Source organism: Rhinoderma darwinii, chromosome 3 (assembly GCF_050947455.1).
Source record: "Rhinoderma darwinii isolate aRhiDar2 chromosome 3, aRhiDar2.hap1, whole genome shotgun sequence".
Lineage (NCBI taxonomy): Eukaryota > Metazoa > Chordata > Amphibia > Anura > Rhinodermatidae > Rhinoderma > Rhinoderma darwinii.
In genome coordinates, this window is record NC_134689.1 from 165,744,342 (window position 1) to 165,768,921 (window position 24,580).

The 24,580-nt window shown below is 39.0% G+C and overlaps 1 protein-coding gene across 2 annotated transcripts in view; it reads left to right on the forward strand.

Moving 5' to 3' along the window:
* The window catches only part of SYT1 (synaptotagmin 1), a 514,105-nt gene that overhangs the window by 319,320 nt on the left and 170,205 nt on the right, over nt 1-24,580 (forward strand). For both annotated transcript variants that reach the window (XM_075857001.1, XM_075857002.1), the window contains exon 6: nt 16,339-16,510. In XM_075857001.1, the coding sequence (XP_075713116.1) occupies nt 16,357-16,510 (154 nt within the window). In that variant the 5' untranslated portion in view covers nt 16,339-16,356. The remainder of the gene's footprint in view (nt 1-16,338; nt 16,511-24,580) is intronic.

Below are 24,580 nucleotides of genomic sequence, written 5' to 3' on the forward strand. Positions count from 1 at the left end.
GATGCTGCTTACCAAGCCAGAAGGAAATTTCTCCCCACCGATTGAGAATTGTTAGTATGTAAATTTCCATCCCATTCCAGGAACGATTTTTCAAAACAGCAATCATTCACCGTGGTTTAAAAAATCATTCCATGTAAACGGGACTTAGGCAGTACAGTAGTAAGAGATAGATAGAAGCAGGTTTAAGTTCACTTGCCTCTTCTCTACAGTCCGTCCAGTGGCAACGATGTATTATTATATATTATAGTTATTGACTTGTTTTGCAGACTTTAGGTTGAATAGATTATGGATTATTATTAAATGTTTTAAAGTGCCAGCAATTCCAGAGTTCTGTACATACCAAAAAAGGCTGTAAGTGCATAATATGAGACAATAAAAAATAAGTAAAATAAACATGAGCTTGATAAATGACAGACTGGCACAGAAAAAGAAAGGACCCTGCCCACGAGGGCTTACAAGCTACAACGGAAGGGGGGAGGAGACAGTAGGTGAGGATAGAAGCTGCTTATATGGCAGTGTAGTGGCAGGTTTTGTCAGCAATGGATGGCCAGGAAGGGATTGGCAGAGGGGAGAGGCAGAGGTGGAACGAGCGGATAGGTGGATTAACCAGGCAGCAGAGTTGACAGTGGATTGGAGGGGTGCAGGACTGTTAGATAAGAGGCCACAGAGTCGGATGTTGCATTAGTCTAGACAAGAGATGATGAGGGCATGTTCTAGCATTTTTTGTTGAATCAAGATTGAGGAAAGAGCGAAATTGAGAAAAGTTTTTGAGGTGGAAGTTAGGCCCCATGCACACGACCGTAAAAAAACCTCAGTTTTTGCGGACCGCAATTGCGGTCTGCAAAAACGGACCCATTCACTTTCATTGAACGCGGACACCTTTCCGTAGCACTACGGAAGGGTGTCCGTGCCGTGGAAATGTTCCGGGAATTATGGAACATGTCCGTTCTTTTGCATTTTACTTTGTATGGGAGCACGGACCGAAAATGCGGCTGTCAGTCGGCGGCCGGCCGTGCTCGCAATCGCGGGCCGTGATTGCGGGCACGGTCGTGTGCATGGGGCCTTAGAGGATGTGGTAAGGGATTAGATGTGTGGTTTAAAAGACATGGTGGAATCAAAGGTTATCCGAGGAACTGGACTTGTGAGACTTGGGAAAGTGTGAAACCATTATCTGGGATTGATAGTCCTGGTAAGGGGATTGAGTGAGATGGGGGAAAGATGATGAATTCAGTTTTATACACATTAAAGTTTAGAAAGTGGGAGGGAAAGAAGGAGGATATAGCTGATAGACACTTTGGAACTCGGCATAGCAGAGAGGTAGCATCTCGGCCAGAAAGGTAAATTTGAGCGTCATCAGCAGAAAAGTGGTACTGAAAGTAAAGGGATTCTATGAGTTGTCCCAGGCCAAAGGTGTAGCTGAAGAAGAGTAGGTGTCCCAGGAAGGACAGGGGTTCAACAAAGAGTGGGCATCTGGGATGCCAAGAGTAGAGAACACTTGTAACAGGAGGGAGAGGTCAGCTGTGTCATAGGCAGAGGCCAGGTCTAGACGGCAGAGCACAAAGTAATTTTGTGATGCTTTGGCTGTTAACAGATCATTAGTGACTTTGGTTAAGGCCATTTCAGTAAAGTGTTGGGGTCGGAAGCCAGATTGTAGATGGTCAAAAAGAGAGTTGGATGAGTGTTAGGAGTTGGGAATACAGTTCATGGTGGACATGTTGTTCAAGGAGTTTTGAGGCAAATGGGAGAAATGAGATTGGGTGATAGCTGGACAAAAAAGGGGGGATCGAGGAATGGCTTCTTAAGAATAGGTGTGATGGCTGCAAGTTTCAATGAAGAAGGGAAAATACCAGTGGTTAGTGATGGGTTGAAAAGATGGGTTAGGGTTGGAATAACGACAGCAGTACGGTTAGGGAAGAGGTGGGATGTAATTGGGTCAAGTCACAGGTGGTGAGGTGTGATTTGGAGAGTAGGATGGAAATCTTTTCATCAGTAATGGTGGAGAGGCGGGTTATGGGGGAAGAGCACTGAGCAGTTGTGTAGAGGAGTTGCGGGGACTGTAGGTTGAAGCTTTCTCCAATGTTCTCGATCTTGTGTTTAAAATATGTGGCAAAGTCCTCAGCTCAATGCGAAATGTGGGAGGGGGCACTGGTGAATGAAGTAGAGAGTTAAAAGCACTAAATAATTGTTTAGGGTTTTGGGAAAGAGAAGATATGACAGTAGCGAAGAAATAGGAATGATGTACTTTCCCCTAAAATATTAAACTAACAGATTCTTGTATAAGACTTATTGGCACCTACAACGAGCAGTACTTGCAAATTTATAAGAACTTGCATTGTCATTGGGGGATCCTGAGGGCAGATGTTGATCTTGTTGATGTAGTGATGGAAAGACCGTCAGTGACATAAAAAAGGGGCCATTTGAGGGACCGGCTCATACACAGTCAAGGTTAACCTGTAAAATAATGGGAAATTACAGATGTAAAGGATTTAAATCCTGTAAGTCTATGAGGGTGACTGAAACCAGCTCTGTCACAGATAAAGTCTACTATTTGAGATACTTGGGAACTGTAGAAGCTGAAGGATTTTATTTTATGTCAGTGTAGATGCCTCTGTGACTATTTGGGCAAGACCTATAGAGAGTCTCGGCTGGTTGCAAGTGAGTATATTAAGATGTATCAAGATCACATATTATTCCGAGGAAACATTTAATTTCAAAGATATGACCCAAATAGATGGGTAGGTGAACATTTAAGTGACATCAAGAATGAACATAACACATGCGTGGCCCGACATGCCCATGAATACCATTTTAGGCAATACACAGTCCATAAACTTTGTTGCCAATAAAAAATGAATCCTTGTCTTTCGGTTTCACCCTTTAACTGTCACCAGTTTATCAATTCCCTATCTCCTAACTAATCTAATAGGCGCATTGCTGCTGAAAACTAGTGTGATTTTTATTTTTATTTTTAAAACATTATTATTTGCAAAGTTATGTGCATTTTTCTAAATATGCTAATGTAGCTCTAATAGCCAAATGGGAGGTTACTCTTTCTTTTCTCTCTGGGCGGTGTCATATTTTCTGCATGACGTTGTCCAATCAGCATACAGCTTCTCCCCGTTCCCTGCGCAACAACACAGCGTGATCATATAGTATACAGCTTCCATTCCAGACTGTGTATTCAACTGGCGATATCTCCAGTTGTGTCACAGCTACAACTGCGATCATGGTGTCATATAAAAGATTAGGATCTTCTCTTTCATATGCCACAGCCCAAGATATGGCTGTTTGAAGTGATCCCCCTTCCCACCAGCTTTAGTTTCACACTGTGTGTGAAGCAGCTTGATGCTGATAGGACAGCGTCAGAAGCTGTGAGGTAGCTCCACCTCCGGAGAATCGCTGCTGTTACCTCCCAGTTTTCAAAAAAGAAAAAGGATCATTTACATATTTAGAAAAAAGCTCATAACTTTTAAAATAACAAAAGTTTTGGGACACAATTTTCACTAGTATTATCAGTGTGACAGCACCTATCAGATTAGCTAGGAGATAGGGCAGTACTAAACTAGTGACAGATCCTCCTTAAGTGCCTTTGTTGCCATAATGTGGTATTCTTTTATGATCGTTTAAAATCGCCACTGACTGCATCTAATGATGCATTTATTCTACTTGTATTTTTCCTTGATGTTCATGTGCGTACGATCCTGTTTGCTTAATATCACTTTTGGCAACATGGTCCATACCTATCAAATGAAAACTGGGTCAATACAACATAGGAAAGAGGGGGCGCATGTTTGTGAGGCATTTGTTTAGGGTAGCCATATTATCATATTGATCTTTGTGCTTATGTAATCTTATTTTTAATTATACCTGAACTGTGGCATGACTTTTGATATAATGTTAAATTGCGGAACTATATAGCTTCAGACCTGGAAAGTACTAGCATGGGAGAGTGGTTTGGAATCCCCAACCTGTAACGGGAGATTTTTATTTTTTTTGTTACAATAGGCTGCACATTGACACACGTCATCATTATGTACCTGAGACCTGCTTACCTCACTTTTTAAAAAACACCGTCCTTTCCTCCACATGTGACATGCTGACCTCAGCGCCATAAGACTGCTATCAGTAGCAGCAGCAGAGGATGCTCCTGTCTATTGGTATCACAATGAGCCACACAGAAAGATAAATATCGACTTCTTTACGAGTAATTGCTTCCTCTGTTTTTCTTGGTGGTTACATTTATGGTACAGTTTATACTTTAATTCACTATACGTTTTATCTGCTGTTGACACCCATGAATTGTCCCTGATGAACAGTGCTTGCGGGGTAATGCATCCAGCAAGTGTGGGGCCACATACTTGTATATATTTTTATACTTTTGGGGTGGCAACTCCGCTTGTCCTGAGGATTGAATCGTTTAGGAAACGTTAAATAGGGTACAAACCCTTTTTCTCCTCCCCCCTGTACATTCATTACGCCAATTAGTTACTAAGGGCAACAGATGTGTTTGTTCATTGCTTGACATACACAATTTAATTTGTTCATTAGGATGCGGTAAATCCTCTGCTTTAATATACGGTTTATAAAGCGGGAATGGTTCTTTGCATGTTTCTGCGAGTTGCTAACGGCAACTGAAATACAGGCAAGTCAATACAGATGTTAATATTTGTGTCAAACACATCGATGCCCTTACTGGTTTGTGTCTTTATATTTGGTTGTATTTTTCCTATATGGATTTAACTCTGGTGTAATATTTTAGTGGATTATTATTAAAAGCATTATTTTAGGTTTGGCATATTCAGAGACACTGCAGGTATTCGCAGACCGTATTTATATCTTATTTCAGTAAATAAGCAACAGAAACAGTAGCTCAGCAAGCTTCAATGTTTCTGAAAAACCCTTCCTACTTTGCATTGATGCTCCACCTGGAAGGGGTGGCCAGCAACCGCCTGGCCAGGCAGGAACAAGGTCGGTAAACCCCCGTTTAGGAGATAGGTGTATCTCTCAGAGGTGGGACTCTTAACTATCAGACATTAATGGCATATTCTGTGGATAAGCCATAAATGTCTGTCTTGACACAACCCCTTTAAGTTAAATAGACTTACGTTAGCTAGTAAAGCCAAATATTCATTCTCTGCTCTGGGTTATAGCAGTTACCTTTAGTTCACTCCTGGTTCTATTCGGGTCTAATTGTGCAGTCATGAAGTTGCACTTAGGGATGTAGAATAGAGATGACCCAATGTATTTTACAGGAATTTAGGGGTATTTGCTCCAAAATAAATTATTTACCATATTGTCATTAACAGAATTACTCCCTTTTGAAATATAACTGTATCTCTACAGACAGAGAAAGGCAATTTAGGAATTTAAAATTTCCAAAGGTTGCCCTAGATTCCTACTAACAATTTATAAGCTGCCAATTATACAAATAAGTATATTGTCTGCTGAAGAGTGCTAGGGAAGCTGGAGGGGATTTAGAACTTCTGTGTATGTGTGTATATATATATATATATATATATATATATATATATATACACTCCACAACATTGAAATTGGAAAACCAAGAAGGAAAAGTTATGGAATTGTGGAAATCACAGGGTCGATGGACATTTTAATAATATGCAAATGATAAAAAAAGATGGAAAAAAAAAATATTCCAAACATCTTGATTTATTCAGTATCAAGTACGAGCGCCACGCACAGAAATCCACTCACTTACACGCCTTGGCATTCTATCAATGAGGTCAATAATGGTGTCTGAGGAATGTTATGCCACGCTGAATGCACTTGGGCATGCAAATCATCAAGATTGGCTGCTGGCAGCTCCCTCTGCAGTTCCCGACTAATGACATCCTAGATGTGCTCAATGGGAGACAAGTCCGAAGACACTGCAAGCCATGGTAGCATGTTTAGGCCCTGTAGACTGCTCACCGTAGCATGAGCAACATGTGGCCACTGGTTCCACAACCAAATCGATGTAGCTGAGCTGTTAGAGTAACTGAAATGAAGACTAGAGGTGTCCGGCTACCATACATTACGCCACCCAGGTCTGGACTGGGACTTAAAATCAGCTCTGGCATTTTAAAGCACACAGGCCCACCGCTGTCCATGCAATATGATTGCGCAGTTGCGGGCACACCCTCCAGCTTTATTAGAACATTGTTCATTGTTTCTGATGCGCCTTGAAATGCTGCTTTCCTGCTGTGCTACTCAGATATTTCATAAATCAATAAAATACCACAAAACCGCTAAATATGAGCATCATGTGATGAGCTGAATGTATACACTGGTCAAAACTCTCTTACAGAAACAATGTCAGATTATCCGCTATAAAATGTTCGAGCAGCACAGAATGTAGACCTACTGGAGATTGTGACAATACCCGGAAATGGACTCTATCCAATAATATTTAAAATTAAAGTAATAAATAAAATATCACAAAATTATACGTGTGCAATAAATATAACATATCATACACCAACAGGATATAAAACATGTGTCGATACTGCATATACTGTGTATACTAACAATGGAATCGTATATATGAATAATGATTCTATATATACTATACACACGAATAATGTGCCATATATATATATATACTGTTCATATAAATATGACCAATATAAACTGTACACATGAATAATGCTGCTATATATATTAAACATATGAATAATGACACCATATATACTGTACACATGAAAAACTCCACTATATACTGTACACATGAATTCTATTTACACTATACACATAAATAATTCTGCCATATATACTGTACACATGAATAACCTAGGATACATGCTGCACATGTGCCACTCACATCTAGAACACATGCCACACATGTGCCACTAAAACCTAGAATATTAGCCTACAATGGGGTTTATCGGGTAGAGGTGTTTTGACTACAAAAAAAAATACAGCATCTATCACTATTTTTCCTGTCAAATTTGATGGGAACTGCAACAGAAGCTCCAACGCAGATGTGAACAGATGTTAACTTTTCTGCAGCTACTGGGGGTGTTGGTTTACTGTACACAGTAACAGAGAGAGCAGTTCTGCTGGGCAGCTGCTGTATGTCAGGTCCAGTGGCTGCTTATTTGCTCAGAATACAGCAGCCGCTCAGCAGTGCCTTTTCTTTTTCTCTTAGGCTTCGTTCATATCTGTGCCAGGGTTCCGTTCCGACATTCCATCGGAATGGAGCCTTGACAGACACAAATGGAAACCATAGGTTTCCGTTTCCATCACCATTGATTTCACTGGTGACAGATCTAGTGCCAATGGTTTCCGTTTGTCTTTGTAGTGCAAGGGTTCCGTCATTTTGACGGAATCTATAGCGTAGTCGCTATTGATTCCATCAAAATGACGGAACCCTAGCACAACGGAGACAAACGGAAACCATTGGCACTGGATACGGATCCAGTGAAATCAATGGTGGTGGAAACTGAAACCTATGGTTTCCGTTTGTGTCTGTCAGGGCTCCGTTCCGACGGAAAGCTCAGACTGAACGTTGGAACTGAGCACTAGCGCAGATGTGAACAAAGCCTAATCAAACAAGGTCTGTGAAATCTGCCGATGCGGCTCCACTCCCACACACCAAGCAGTAAAATAACCAATTCTGGGCTGGTGGATGGACTCTATCCTTCTAATGAGAAGATTCAGTGCTGCCACTTTATTGTTGCTTGATTATACAGAGGCAGCAAACCTCATCCCTCTTCTCCCCTTTGTGTCTGATCAATGGGTGCTTACATATAAGCCTGATGAGACACTCAGTGTGAATAAGCTTCAGTCTGTAGCTAAAAAAAAATCTATGTGGGTGGCAGCCAAACCAGCCCACTATGCACCAGGCCATCTGGAATTTGTCAGAACTGCCAAATGGCCAGTCTGGCCCTGATACCATCCCACACCATAATCCTGGGAGTAGGACCAGTGTCAGGTTCCCTTGTGAAGCCCTCTTCAATGGCTTTGCCCACGTATTCTCCAGACCAAAATCCGGCTATCATTGCGTCTAAGACAAAAGTGGGACTCATCGCTAAAGAAGATAGACCTCCATTCCAGCCTCCATTGCCATCTTGCTGAGCACCATGATAGCCTTTGAAAGCGTTGACGTGTGGTCAATCGAAGACCACATCTGGCTCGTAGCCCAATGCAATGCAAACGCCTTCTGATGGTTTGTGTCAACACTGGTTGCCTTCCTAGGCATGGGATGTGACGTCCAATTTCACATGAAGTACAGAATGGATCAATATGTGCCATTCTTCAATTCAGACAATCCGCCCATGCAGAGGCATGTTGTATGTTCTTCCAACCACCGGGACACGCAATGTTGAACAGTGCTGACATCTCTGCCTAGGCGCGTAGCTTAGCGAGGTTTCGTGTGGCTAAAACAATTTTGCTTTCAATCTAGTTTTATGCCCCTCCCACAAGCCACAGATTGGAGCTAGGTGCTTGAAAATTTGATCATTTGCAGATCTGCGACACCTGCTACTTCCTCGATTTGCATAACTTTACGGCTTGCCCTTTCAATGTTAAGAAATGTATATACAGTACTGTGCAAAAGTTTTAGGCAGTTATGGAGAAATGCTGCAAAGTAAGAATGCTTTAAAAAATAGAAGTATTAATAGTTTTTTTTTATCAATTAACAAAAAACAAAGTGAATTAACAGAAAATTAATTTAAATCAAATCAATATTTGGTGTGACCACCCTTTTCCTTCAAAACAGCATCAATTCTTCTAGGTACACTTGCACAGTTTTTGAAGGAACTCAGCAGGAAGGTTGTTCCAAACATCTTGGAGAACTAACCACAGATCCTCTTTGTATGTAGGCTTACACTTGCACAAAGGACGTACACTTGCACAAAGTCATCAATTTATAGGATTATAGTCAATTGTATTATTAAGCAATTATACCAAACAGATGATAATGATCATCAAGTTCATATGTAGGTTTAAACGCAGTCATTAACTGTAACAGAAACAGCTGTGTAGGAGGCTTAAAACTGGGTGAGGTACAGTCAAACTCTGCTACAAAGGTTAGGTTGTGGAAGACAATTTCATGTCACAGGTCCACCATGGCAATACTGAGCACAGCAACCAGACACAAGGTAGTTATACTGCATCAGCAAGGTATCTCCCAGGCAAAGATTTCAAAGCAGACTGAGGTTTAAAGATGTGCTGTTCAAAGTCTTTTGGAGAAGTACAAAGAAACAGGCAACATTGAGGATCGTAGATGCTGTGGTCGACCAAAGAAACTTAGTGCAGCAGATCCAAGAATCACAATTTTACTTCGAAGATGTCCAGGAGTGCCATCAGCTCAGAACTGTCAGAAACCAGTGGGATCCAGGTATACCCATCTACGGTTCAAAGAAGTCTGGCCAGAAGTAGTCTTCATGGAAGAATTGCTGCCAAAAATCCATACCCTCGAGATCCAAACAAGGCCAAGCGACTCAACTATGAACGAAAACATAGGAACTGGGAACTGGGGTGCAGAAAAATGTCAGCAGGTCCTCTGGACTGATGAGTCAAAATTTTAAATATTCTGTAACAGAATGCAGTTTGTTCACCCAAGGCCTGGGGAGCGGTACAATAATGGGTGTCTGCAGGCAACAATGTAGCATAGTGGAGGTTCCTTGCATGTTTGGGGCTGCATTTCAGCAAATGGAGTTGCAGATTTGGTCAGGATTAATGGTGTCCTCAATGCTGAGAAATACAGGCAGAGACTTATACATCATACAATACCATCAGGGAGGCGTATGATTAGCTCTAAATGTATTCTGCAGAAGGACAATGGCCCAAAACACACAGACAATGTCATTATGTACTATCTTTAGCGTAAAGAAGAACAAGGAGCCCTGGAAGGGATGATATGGCCCCCTCAAAGCCCTGATCTCAACATCATCGAGTCTGTTTGGGATTACATGAAGAGACAGAAGGATTTGAGGAAGCCTTAATCCACAGAAAATCTGTGGTTAGTTCTCCATGATGTTTGGAACAACCTTCCTGCCGAATTCCTTCAAAAACTGTGCAAGTGTACCTAGAAGTGTACCTAGAAGAATTGATGCTGTTTTGAAGGCAAAGGGTGGTCACACCAAATATTGTTTTTATTTAGATTTTTCTTCTGTTTATTTACTGAATCTTAATAATTGATAAAAAAATAAAACTATTTGCACTTCTGTTTTTGAAAGCATTCTTTCCTTACAGCATTTTTCCACAACTGCCTAAAAATGTTGACAATATATATATATATATTATATATTTACATATATCCTCAATAAATTACTAGACAGCTGGGTTGCACATTTTCAAAAGGGTCCTGTCTGTGAACAACCTATCCTCCAGTCAGCATCACTAACCATGCTCCTGGCAATGCTAATTGGGCTGCCTGAGCCTTCCTCAGTATATGGCGGCTGGTCCACCAATTCAACAAAACGGCAAAAGTGGTGCCCTTTATGCCCATCTTATAGATGTCAAACAAATCACTGAAAAGGATATATAATTTACCTAAAATCACAGAAAAAAAGGCGATACCTACTGATTCAAGGGCAGGTTCAATCACCAGTTTCCAGCAGGATGCAGACTAGCCACAATGCTACATAGAGGGAGATTGTATAAGTGCAAAATACTGATGAACCGCTACCCTCACACCTATCATTATAAGGGGGGTGGCTGCTTAGTATTATCATTGAACATAAATAAGGCTTCTAGAAGATGCCAGTCACACGGTTACGTGTAGTGTATTCCTGCTGAGAACTGGTGTTTGAACTTTCCCTTGTATCAGTAAGTATGCTGTGTCTGACTGTGGCTCTTTAAAACGCACATATGAACATGAAATAGATAGATAACAATTTATGTTATCCCATTGCCTTCCTTAGCAAATGATCCTTACATGGTAGTTTGGATAGAAATGTCTTTATCTTTTTTTTCTTCAATTGATAGGTTCATTAAATTTGAGCAGGATGATACTTGCAAAACACAATTAAACAGAATGAAAAAATGATCTTGTTTAAAAGAGAATCTTTTCTGTACTAATTGTTTTTCCTCCTTCTTGTCATGGCTAGTAAGGGCTGACTGTGGCGTGACAATTTCATTTAACATCAGTCCTGGAAACACATACCTGTTAGCAGTCTGAGAAGATATCGTTCCTGAACTCTCATTTATTACTCTTCTTAGTGATGATATGTCTTGATACATAAAAAGAGAAGAACAATCATCTGATTTTATTATTAAATTGGTATTGGGTTTTTTTAAATAAAGTTTTTAAAGGAGTAGCTTGGGTCCGCAGGAATGGTCAATATATGTATGTTAGTAATATTAGTTATACCATCAATTGTCTACTTAGTACAAGGTTTCTGTTAGGGTTTTAGTACAACATATCAGATTCCATGGGTTTGTGTCAACACAAACATTTATGGCATATTCACAGGATATGCCATAAATGTCTGATAGATGCGGGTCATACCTCTGGCACCCGCACCTATCTCCCAGCTACGCTGCTTTTCTAACTCCCATTTACTTCTATGGGAGTTACAGAAGTAGCATCGCTCAGCAAGCTATGCTCTTTCCAGTTCCCCATCTTTTTGTGCACCTGCGCTCCACCTAGATGCAGCGGCTAGCGGCCTATTCACTTGAGTGGGAAAGGCTGGAATGCTGTAAACTGCTGCTACAAGCAGGTAAGGAATGAAGGGGAAGCAGCGCTCGTACGAGTGTCGCGGCCCCTTCAAAACAGCTGATCGGCGAGGGTGCTGGAAGTCGGACTCCCACCGATAAGATATCGATAGCCTATCCTGAGGTTAGGCCAACAATTTCTTAGTACTGGACAACCCCTTTAAGTATATTTCCATGTCAGTTTTACCTAGGGTTTCCAATTAGTATGTATTGGTGGCATATAGTTTCACTTGCCAAGTGCATAACTTTAGATTTATCGGTGTTAAACCTCAATTGACAAAGCCTCCAACTTTTCCAGATCCATTTGTAACAAAATACTGTACTTCTTTGCGCTAATTACTTTACACAGCTTGGTATCATCTGAAAAACATTATATTTTACTGTGCAATTCCTCTATAAGGTCATTAATGAATATAATAAAAGACCATTGACTTTAGAAAATATTAACCCATTAACACAAAATTAATTCTATATGTATGTAATCAGCGGAATGTAGTTCCTGCAGGCAGAGGCGTAATTTGAAGCTCTAGGGCCCTAATACAAAATCTGCTACAGAGCCCCTAACTTAACATGGACCATTTTAATGCAAGTCTCTTCTTATGTGTCAGAGAGTGTGTTTAGGCCCCTTCAGGCACCAGGGCCCAAGTGTGACTGCTACCTCTGCAGCCCATAGCTACGTCCCTGCCTACAGGATGTCGTACATGTTTGTCATTGCTGATTGCATGGGCACAACAGCTGTGCCTATGTGATCAGGAGCAAGAGTACCTTTCAGATTGACAGCCACAATCCTGCACTAGCAACCAAGATCGTTTAAGCCCTGAACCCCCGCAATTAGTGCTGATTGCGGTGCGGATGAAGGATGGGGGCTATATGTGTCTTGTCGTTGTCAGACCTGGCAACGTGATAGCCTTGGAAATCATGACAGTTCTGGGCCTAATAAAGGCCACCAGTGCTGTCTAGTAATAGTGGCTATTAGGGCACCCCTTAGGTATGCCCTAACATATGCCTCTGAATTTTAGTTGCAGGGACAGTAATGTACTGTTATATAAACATATGACAGCTTACTATGTTTAAAATTAAAAGTGAACGTCCCCTAATGGGACAAAACATGTTTAAAAATATAACGATAAAAAAAATCATGCCACAGTGCAAAACAATACAAAATGCACAATATCAAATACATAAATTTTATTTTATAAATTTCACAGAAATATGTAATATACTTATTATATATCCCCACACTAATCTTGAACCATACAATAAAGGAATTGCTTTATTTATGCATTTCCCTATGCTTATAAATCCTATAAATAAACGCTACCATATATTTACCTGAAAATAATACTTAAAAATAATATGACTCGTCCTGCAAAAATCATGGCTTCAAAAAGCTATGTAGTCTTGAATATAAAAAAGTTATGAATGATGTAATTCTAGGAGGCAAAAAACAAAATATTCTATTGGTTTTTAAGGCCAAAATTTCCTCAGGTCCTTAAGGGGTTAATTTGCACCGTTACATAAAAGGTGTGTTGCTAACAAAATCTAGCAAACAAAACTGATCAATTATTCCTGCTATGCTAATTTCCAAATTGTGAACCTCCGTATACTGTGCATCTGTTCAGTTCTCATCTTTCTTACATTTTTTGGTTTTTCATTTGAAGCCAACTTTGAGGATTTCTACTTTGATATCGCAAGTCAGAGATATTCCACATTCTACAGCTGTTGTTTGTGTCTTTGTTTTTAACAGTACAGCAGTGCCATATATTTATTTCCTAATAAAACGTTGGAGATTTTTGTGTTCACTTTCATTCTTGAGATTTATCTCGCAATATGCAAATGTTGCCCATTTATCAAGCTCTTTTTATTTGATAGCAAAAATAAGAAAAGGAATAAGAATTTCTCTGTAGTTCAGCCTCAGGCTTTGGGCCTGTAAATTCAAGCGATCCTATCTCAGCATAGAAGTAAGATATTCAATGATTTTCACATTGTTTTATGTACAGTATGCTAAATGGCCTTTTTTTTTCCCTTGTGTTAGACATTTCTTAAAGGGGTTGTCTGATGTACTACATGGTTCCCATTAGATTCATGTTTATTCATTTTTTTCCTATGAATGGTGATCTGCATTTAATGCCTGATAGAAGTGGCACTCCTCTTCATTGGCGTAATACATCTAATAAGATATTTTGATAGGGGTTGTGTGACACAGACAGATCATGTAGCACACTTGATTGAATACAAAATCTGATCTATTCAGAAAAAAAAAACTGTGAAAAATAGCCTGATTTTATACTTTTGAGTTACAACATGTGCCATAGATTTTGTAGACTTTTGTGAGTGGCAAACTCATACACTTGTTAACCTTCAACAATAATTTTCATTCTTTTACGTTGTTCTGGACTTCACGTTGTTCTGTACCTGAACAAACTACAACTGACATAATTCCTTGTAACCTGGTGATCTCTTTAGTCTACCTCTCTCTTTGCTTCCTCCAGGCAAATTTATATTATATAGTGCACTTTGACCTTCTCCGAGACCTTTCAATAACACTGTATCCCTCTAGCAAATCATCACACAATACTTTCATACCACCGCCAAATATGTCTTTCTCTGAGGTGCTGCAGATTATAATTAGATTCTCTCCCTTTTCTATTTTCTCTATTTTCCTTAGGCTGGATATGTCATAAAAGAACAAAAGTTTGCTTAAAAACTCCATATAACCCTGTTTTTTAAGCCACATTTATTTTCTAATCTTGTTCAAGCTCCTGCTCTGGTTTTGGAGCAACTTTATCTATTATGTTAGAGAATTATAGTATTAGAAATTGTCTAATATTAGGTAATTCTTGAAATAGGTATCTTTACAAAAAAATAATTAGAAATAGTTCCAATAAAAGGGAGCGGCAGCAGTAGGGAAAACAAATTGCTAGAAATCATTAGAAAATAGGTTCAGTTTATGGCTCCCTGTTTTCTTTTAAAAGATTGACAGTCTATGGGAATGACATTCAAAGGGATGGCCCCTGACTAACTCTCGTTCATGCCACCAGACCATGCCACTTGACATGGGTCCAAGTTGGTTCATCCCTCTCGTTATTTGATAATTTTGTGGTACCTATGGACAAGGAAGTAATGTGCAGGTTTACATCACTCATGGGGAAGAGGAATGGGAGTATGTAGGGCTAGGACCCCCAACAGACCTTAATATAACCCGACATGTTTCGCTACAGAGTAGCGTCCTCAGGGGTACACGGGGCTAATAGCTTTAGCCCCGTGTACCCCTGAGGACGCTACTCTGTAGCGAAACATGTCGGGGGGGCTTTCAAATTCCTTTTAATTCCTACCACTGACCGGTTTCACTATGCTATCTATTTAGTTGACTATTGTCAAGCAATCTAACCTATTACACTTGTCAATGCGTACCTTATCGGTAGCTACTCTATGCCTGCACCACAGGCAAAATATTGTCATCCGGTCCTCTGGTAGTGAGAATTTTAAATTTGTGTGTGTGGTCGTCTTGCTATAAGTAGCTAATAAAGATTTACTTTTAATTTATATTGTTGGGTAGTTGGGAAATTAGGCTTGTCGCCTGAGGGCGACACTTTCTTCTCCTGAGCTGCAATACTAGACACTGCCCATGAACAAGAGTCTCGCTGTTTCTGGCATAAACTGTCATTTTTTCTAATCTCAGGCAATCCCTTTAAAGGCTTTGTACACTTTTGCATCAAAAACCTATTTTTTTATTTTTTTTCATAAATCAATTTTTTAAATGATTTAAAACAACTTTTCAATTGACTTTTATTAAAAAAAGTTTTACTTTTTAAGATACGGCTTCTATGTATCGTGTATACATAAAAGCTGTATCGTTCTGTTTTAGCTAAGCCCGTCAGTTCAGCTGTACTGATGGTTCGGCTGAAATCGGGTCACGCAGGATCCAACTAATAACGATCAGATCTAAGTTCATCAACTTAGATGTGATCATTGTTAGCGGGAATCCTGCATGCTTTCACCTGAGCCGTCAGTCCAGCTTACCTGACAGCTTTTCTATATACAGGATACATAGATGCTTCATCTTAAGAAGTAAACATTTAAAAAAAAATCAATTGCAAAGTTGATTTAAATCATTTAAAACATTGATTTAGGAAAAAAAAATTGTATTTAAAGGTTTACATAGCCTTTAAATTATTAATTACTTGGGTGTTATCTTAAAGTGAGTCTGTCACCACTACCCCCCCCCCCCCCCCCGCCCCCACTGCTATCACTAGATAGGTGTAGAAGAGACAATTTTATTCATACCTATGCTGGCGCTGATACACACTAGGAAAATGAACTTGGTCTCTCCGCAGAGTTTTTGCCTGCAGAAGTACTAACAGTGTTGTGCATTCATTCTTTACAGAAAAGAACATGATGTACATTTTCTTTTTTTACAATGATAACTGTCCATTATCTGTCAGTGATCAACATGATATTATTCAGTATATGGATTTTGAGACTAGACTGGTGAGATGGGAAAATGATTTTTTTGTACCTTGTTAAATATTATATGAAGCCCACACAAATGGAAGCACAAGTAAAGTAATATTTATTTAGTGAGCAGGTGCACTGCAGATGATGTAGTGGCTGTGAGATAGACTTCATCATAAAGCTTTTGAAATAATATTTTTTTATGTTATCTTTTATCTGCAGCAGTTCATTGGGCCCAAAATGAAGTTCCAGCCGATGACAGCACCCCAAACAACAATTGTCGCACCTGCGTTACGGGAGAATGCCACAGAAGCCGTGGTTCCAAGCGATGGGAAAGATAATCACTTTTCGAAGCTGAAAGAGAAGTTCATGAATGAGCTGAATAAAATTCCCTGTAAGTAAAGCAAATGGGAAGCATGCATTTTTAATCACGAATAATAACATTATACCATACCATTAGCCCAGTAATTTACTTTTTATTATAATAATATATTCAGAAAGAGCATTCAGCATAGTCACAGGTTTTTTCGCAAAATTTTTTTTGTTTTACTAATGTCATATAAGCATAATGCATTTAATGAAGGTACACAAGGACTATATTAGTGCTCACATTTTAACCCCTTCCCGCCGCAGCCATTTTGCAGATTTTCAATTTCATTTTTTCCTCCCCACCTTCCAAAATCCATAAGTTTTTATTTTTTCCGTCAACATAGTCCTATGGGGGCTTGATTTTTGCAGGAGAGTTGTAGTTTTTAGTAGCACCATTTATTGTACCATATAATGTACTAGGAAACGGAAAAACAATATTTGTGGGGTAGAAAACGAAAAAAAAATGTGATTTCTCCATTATTTTTTGCGCTTCGTTTTTACGGAATTCACTGTGCAATTAAAATGACATGTTAACTTTATTTGTACATAAAAAAAACTTTATTTAGCTGTTTTTAATTTTTTTTAGGGTCCCTCTAGGGGACTTGAACCAGCGATCCAACTATGCACTGTGATCGCTTGCACATTATACTGCAATACTAATCTATTGCAGTATATCGTCTTTCTGATAGGCCTCTATTATGCCCTGCCAGAAGCAGGGCTTAATAGGAGCACATAGATGGTAGACCTGGGGGTCTTCATTAGGCCCCCAGGCTGCCATAGCAACCATCGCCACCCCACAATTGCATCACTGGGGAAGCGATGAGCTGTTAGAGGGGGTCGCCCCCTCTTTCTAACGATTTAAATGCCTCGGTTGCTATTGACCGTGGCATTTAACGGGTTAAACGAACGGGATCGCGCTCAAGCGCAATTCCGCTCGTTACTGTTACTGTGAAGTGTCGGCTGTAACATACAGCTGACACCCGCATTGTATGGAGCGAGCTCAGCCCGTGAGCCCGCTCTATACTTCCCCTACCCGGCTATGACGTAGCCATACGTCAAAAGTCGGGAAGGGGTTTAAGGGGTGTGGTGCACCTTTTTTACCTGTGTCTTACATGCAAATTAATTTTCTTGAATCTAGCCATAGCTGAGCAATAAAGATGGATTTAGACATAGCGATTTTATGAAAAAACACAATTTTTTTTCTTGTCTTTTTTGCTGCGTTATTTGCTGCAAAAAATGTTGCGGACAGATGTTAGCTTAATGTCAAATTCTACATATAAAAGGCACTAAAAACATGGCGTTTTTTTAGTGCCTTTTTTTTGCATCAGTGGCATTTTTGTCCTATAGACCTCCATAGTTTTTTTTCCCCTCTTTAAAAAAATGAAAGTATCAATGTGTTTTGTATTTTGTTTTGGGCCTTTTATAAGAAAAACGCATCTGTTGCATCTTATAAATCTTTGCATCACATAATCCTTGAATCACATGAATGGTAATGTAAAAAAATCCACCTAAAACAAACCCAGGTAGTAAAAAAACACTACCATCAAAATTGCTATAAAAAAAATGCATGTACCATTTTCCGAAAAAATGTGCGTTTCTTTGTGATGCGTTTTGTTGGGGCCAAAAAACACCACGCAAAAAGTGTTTGTGAAGGAAGCCTAAGGGTATGTTCACACGCTTAATAAAAAACGTCTGAAAATACTTAGCTGTTTTCAAGGGAAAACAGCTACTGATTTTCAGCCGTTTTTTTAATCAAACTCCCTTCTTTCACTGCGTTTTTTTACCTACGTTTTTGGAGCTGTTTTTCTATAGAGTCAAGGAAAAAACGGCTCCAAAAACGTTTCAAGAAGTGACATGCACTTCTTTTTAACAAGCGTTTTTTTATGCGGCCCCTTTTTAAAAAAAACGCCCAATCGGAACAGAACGCAATCAATGGGCAGATGTTTGAAGGCGTTCTGCTTCCGATTTTTTGTCTGTTTTTCGTCCGTTTACGGCCCGAAAAACGGCCCGAAAAACAGCCGAAAATAAGCCTTTTGAACATACCCTAATAGTGATTCTGCACAACAATGGGATTATTACGTTGGTGATTCCTTATCTTTCCATATATCCTGGTATTATCCTAGCCTCAACCTTCCACAGGGCCCATATTGCTCACATTGCTTGCTACTACGACAGGTATGCCAAGATACCAATTCAACACTAATCACTACAAGAACAATCACTACGGCAATCACCACTATACTATATAAACAATAGCATAGGCATCTGGCTTGGCTGCTTACATGGAATCTATCTTTAGAAAGTGACCTTTTGTTTCAATCAAGTTTTTATTTTAATGTTTTTTGATAAGGCTGACACGTTCTGTTACTTTTCAACTTGCGCTGTGTAGAGTGGGGGCAGGGTTAGCAGCCATCTAATCATCACAGGGCAGGATCTTTTCTAAAACTGGAGGTAGATAACACAGGATCACACTATTGAAGGCGTTGGACACAGCTCAGCTACCCCCTTTTCTCACAATCATTGAACAGTGAATACTAAATATAGCACAGAGCATGCTCACAACACTCTCCTATGTAAGACATGTCCCACTTAGTTTTCTTATGTTCAGGTGCCTGTTCTAAAGCAAATCCCTACAACTGCTGTAGCTGCAACTTGGGCAATATAGCTTCCCCCATAATCATGTAAAGAAAATAGAATAAAAATAAAATGTAATGAAAAAAATAAAAACACATAAGAAGAAAGGTTTATTTTACAAAATATTTTAATTAGTAGGAAAATGAAGGTTAATACGTTCCATTTAAGTAAACAGTCAAAATGGAAGGCTTGTTTGTCTTTTGCTTCTGGTGCCCAAAATAGTTAGTAAAATACATAGGTGTTACAACTGTTACTGTATAATCTACCTAACTATAGGTTCGTTATAAGGAATAGGACAAATTCCAACACCTTGAAAACACTCCTCAGAATAGGATTTTGATCATAACTAAATTAGACATAATGTACTATATTTTGTATTGGACCAACTCTCACCCATTTCAATATAAATGCCTTTTATTTGTTAACTGATATAAATGGTACCTAGAGCAGGGATGTAGCTATAGGGGCTGAAGAGATGGCTTTGGCACCCAGGTACCAGTATTATATGTATTACAAATGGCACATGGTGGGCCAGCACGGTAACAGATTTTCCATTTGAACCCAAGAACGTCAAGTTACACCTCTCACCTGTAGAAATAGTATGAAGTAATAAGAAATGGTGTAAGGCGAATGATGGAGGAGTAATTTGTTTATTTACTAATATTTTTCTATATGCTACACATAACTAAAAACACAAGTGTAGTGCTACTTCTAATCTCTTTTCAGGTTAGGAGACCCCTCCCCCACTTGAACTAAATCAATATGACCCTCATTGAAAGTGATCTAAAGCATAGAAAATAAATTGCTTTCATTTATTGCAATTGAATACTAAATGTGTGATTAGGTACATGGCTGTCCTTATCACATAAGATATATTTTCACAGTTTGGGGGGAGGGGTTTATTTACCATTTTATGTCACTTTTATGTAAATCACTCTTTGGACTAATGGAATATGAAGTGAGGAAAATATTACCACATATGTCTTTCAAGAATGATCATGTAGGACTCTAAATTGGGATGAATAATGCACTGTGACCAATAATGACAGATAAATTAGAATATTAATTGATTTTCATCCCTGAGATGGATCTTGGCAATCTGGCAGATGCCGTGTTTGCGGAATTGATAGGAAGCAGATTTTCTGTGTCACATAAAATTCCCCTTTGCTGGGAGAGAGGTGTTATGATAGCTATAGCTTGCATGTCATTAAGAGGGACGTGTGCAGTGTCCAGCAAGGACAAAACATCATTGCCATTTTATTAATATGAAATGTAGACATTGATGCCATGCTGAACATGAGCTCATACTGTTTGGAATAGCTCTCTTTTTATCTTAGTATTCATTTCTCACTGTCAACAACTGTCTACTTCTACCATTTCATTAATTTGGTAAAGAATAAACCCTGTTCTGGTCAACAAAAGCAAAACTAACTGTAAAGATGATGTGGAAGGATTGTAAAATAACACTATGGTTTGGAAAAAGAATATGGTGGTACACATCTGTATGGAAAAATGTGTGCTCCTTTTAGTTAAATGTATCTCCAGATATATATTTGATTGATTTCTTACTTTACTTTACTGAAAGTACAACTTTGTACCAAGGGAACGGATCTCCAGCCCTTATATTGAAGCTGTCAAAGGGGTTGTTCTATTTGGACAACCCTTCTCTAAGTAAGGATACCATGGATATCCACAGACCGCTAAAGAAGTGTGGTATTACATGAAGCCTATTCAAGCTCTCCAGAGTCTTCCAGTGTTTGCAGAAGGGCAATGCCCTGGCTGATAAAGGGTGTTCCAAGCGGGTAATCCACCTCTAAGACATCTGTATGCCCTAATAGGCCCTAATGGGACAACCCCTTCAGGAAATAATATTACAGTAATGGATGAATTTATATTAAAAAAATCTATAACTGGAGGTACATTTTAATGGTAAATTGTTTGATTTATTTTGAATGCTGCTTCTTATGGAAGAATCCATTCCAGGTTCAAGATTCTGGGCCCATTAAAAATGTGGAATGTAGATGAGCAAGCAATCATGTTTCATATTGTATTATAGGTTAGAAAATGAATAGGTCCCAGTATTGCAGAGATGACCAGGACCTACATCATTTTGTGTTAAGGATCCAGGAACCCCACATGAATTTTACATACTTTTTTTTATAGGAAGCAAATATGACTCTTTAATAATACCGTATAAATACTCTTTAAGATAATTAAGACAGCCTAATAAATGCTGCCACATGAATTAAGTTAGCTAAGCTATTGTAACAAAGCCATTTTGGTTACTCATTATTGTATAGATCCTATCATGGGGCAACGTTGGGATTTCTCTATATTGGACTTACTATGTGTGCACTATTTGACAGTACTTTAATTGCTGCTACAGTGTAGGTACTGGTATGTGGATGCATTCTGCATCTATTATATGACACTATTATATGGCAAAACAATTATATTTACATTGCTGTACTACATGCCATCCAAATTTTTTTGTTTGCTGTTGAATTTAAATTGAATGTGTCCAGCTGGATGTTTAACAAAGCATCTGGTCCCTTTAAATAAAACTTGGTTGAAATAGACATACTGTATGTGTAAGACAAGCAATATTGGTGCAACCTCAGTAAATAAAACGGGTTTTGCAGAATTGTATGTGCATGCTGTAGAAATATCCATTGTCAACAATGTAAAATACACATTTAGTTCACTAAGTATTTTTGCTAGTAGCACATTGGAGGTTAAATATTTTTCACAGAGAAAATTTAATTTGTAGCTCATTTTAATGAAATCACAAAATCTGACATGTCCAAATTGCAATACTAAATCTTCTAATGTATTGTTGCCGCTATGAAATAACTATGTACTTTTTCAGATTACACACTTTCCTTGACAGCTTTGAATTGGTAGTCATGCTTCATCTGACATTTTTAATTTAACTTTTTACATCAAGTTCTTTAATGATTATAAAAGTCAGTGTATTAACTCCATATGCAAACTCTGAATGCAAAGTACCCTCTCAGAACAGAAAAGAATCTGTATGTTATTGTGGAGAATGTCCACAAATTACAAAAGACAAATGTTGTTCTGTTTTGGTTTCGTGATTTATGAGACATTACTATTTTCATATTATAACTCACCTTACCCGATATGCAGAATAGTTGACATCTTTTTATGACATCCCATCAATATTTTTGTTGTAACGGCACTTACCGTACCTGTGTTAAATGAATAACAACTCTACTTTTGAGGTATTCTGGATAATTTGTTTGATATCCTTAAGAGCAAATTTCTACTATATAGTTATACATTAAATAGAATGCTGACAGTGAATGAGCGCACTTGACATTTATGACACGTTTATAAGATATAGCCACGATAAGCTTTCATTCCCTAAAAGGGCCTCTTAAAAAAAAAAATATTAAAGCTGAAATCTGATTGGTTGATAAGGGCAACTGCTCTACTTTTAATAAATCTTCTTTGCCTCACTATAAATGTTTGATAGATAGAGGTGTCAGTCTTGTGGGAGAACAGGAGTCCTATGATCATCAATTAGAAAGCCTAAGGGTATGTTCACACGCTTAACAAAAAACGTCTGAATATACGGAGCTGTTTTGAAGGGAAAACAGCCTCTGATTTTCATGCGTTTTTGAAGCTGAAAATGAAGCTTCTTTTAATTTGGAGTTTCTTTTGAGGCGTTTTTTTGAGGCATTTTTCATAGTGTTCAATGGAAAATCAGTTCCAAAAATGTACTAAATTAACTAAATGCTGTTTTTCTCATTGATTTCAATGGGCAGATGTTTGTAAGCGTTCAGCCTCCGTTTATTCAGCCATTTTTCGAAGCGTAAACGCCCCGAAATACGCCTGAAAACACTGCGTGTGAACATACCCTTAAGTGGAAAAACACCTTTAAAGAGGCTCTGTCACAAGATTTTGCAACCCCTATCTGCTATTGCAGCAGATAGGCGCTGCAATGTAGATTACAGTAACGTTTTTATTTTTAAAAAACGAGCATTTTTGGCCAAGTTATGACCATTTTTGTATTTATGCAAATGAGGCTTGCAAAAGTCCAAGTGGGCGTGTTTACAGTAAAAGTCCAAGTGGGCGTGTATTATGTGCGTACATCGGGGCGTTTTTACTACTTTTACTAGCTGGGCGTTCTGACGAGAAGTATCTTCCACTTCTCTTCAGAACGCCCAGCTTCTGGCAGTGCAGACACACAGCGTGTTCGAGAGATCACGCTGTGACGTGAATCACTTCCTGCCCCAGGTCCTGCATCGTGTCGGCCACATCGGCACCAGAGGCTACAGTTGATTCTGCAGCAGCATCAGCGTTTGCAGGTAAGTAGCTACATCGACTTACCTGCAAACGCCGATGCTGCTGCAGAATCAACTGTAGCCTCTGGTGCCGATGTGTCCTCGCTCGTCCGACACGATGCAGGACCTGTGTGAGTGACGACACAGCGTGATCTCTCGAACACGCTGTGTGTCTGCACTGCCAGAAGCTGGGCGTTCTGAAGAGAAGTGGATGATACTTCTCGTCAGAACGCCCAGCTAGTAAAAGTAGTAAAAATGCCCTGATGTACGCACATAATACACGCCCACTTGGACTTTTACTGTAAACACGCCCACTTGGACTTTTGCAAGCCTCCTTTGCATAAATACAAAAATGGTTATAACTTGGCCAAAAATGCTCGTTTTTTAAAAATAAAAACGTTACTGTAATCTACATTGCAGCGCCTATCTGCTGCAATAGCAGATAGGGGTTGCAAAATCTGGTGACAGAGCCTCTTTAAGGATGGAACTGTGCCACTTCTTAAAATTAAGAGACCATGGTCCTTTTTTTAAGCACCCTAACCCGATCTAAATATAAGAAGATTGTTCGTTATTTTCACATACTAACCAACTTCTTCACCTGTATTAATTAATATTTAAATAATAAAGGTAGCTCACCGCGGAATACTTTCTGAAGTGGTTTTCCCACTAGAGACCATTTAGAGGTGTAGATAGGGTGGCTGGTTCCCCATTGCCGCCTGAGTGATGGCTTCACATATGCGTTTAGTCTTTATTGAAGTCTATAGAACATGCAGAATAAGCCAAGTGAGCTGCTTACTAGTGGCTCGACCAGTCGAGCCCCATCCATCAGAGTTTTATGGCATATTCTTTCAATATGCCATAAATTTCTCTAGTAAGAAAACCCCTTTAGAGGAAGTTTGCTACCTCTTAAGGCTGGGACTACACATAGAGCATGGACTATTGTTGTGATACTGCTTATATACAATTGTTTTAATGCATGTGAATTGAATGCGACTTGCACATGACTTGTTTGTCATTGCATGAGATTTCACAGTTCAATATTGTGTTATGGACTTTAACTCTCTCAACGGTTCTGCTACAAAAGCCCCAGCCAGGGAATCCAACATAGACTTTTATTAAAATTGTGGAAGTAATTCTAAAGTTGTAAAAGA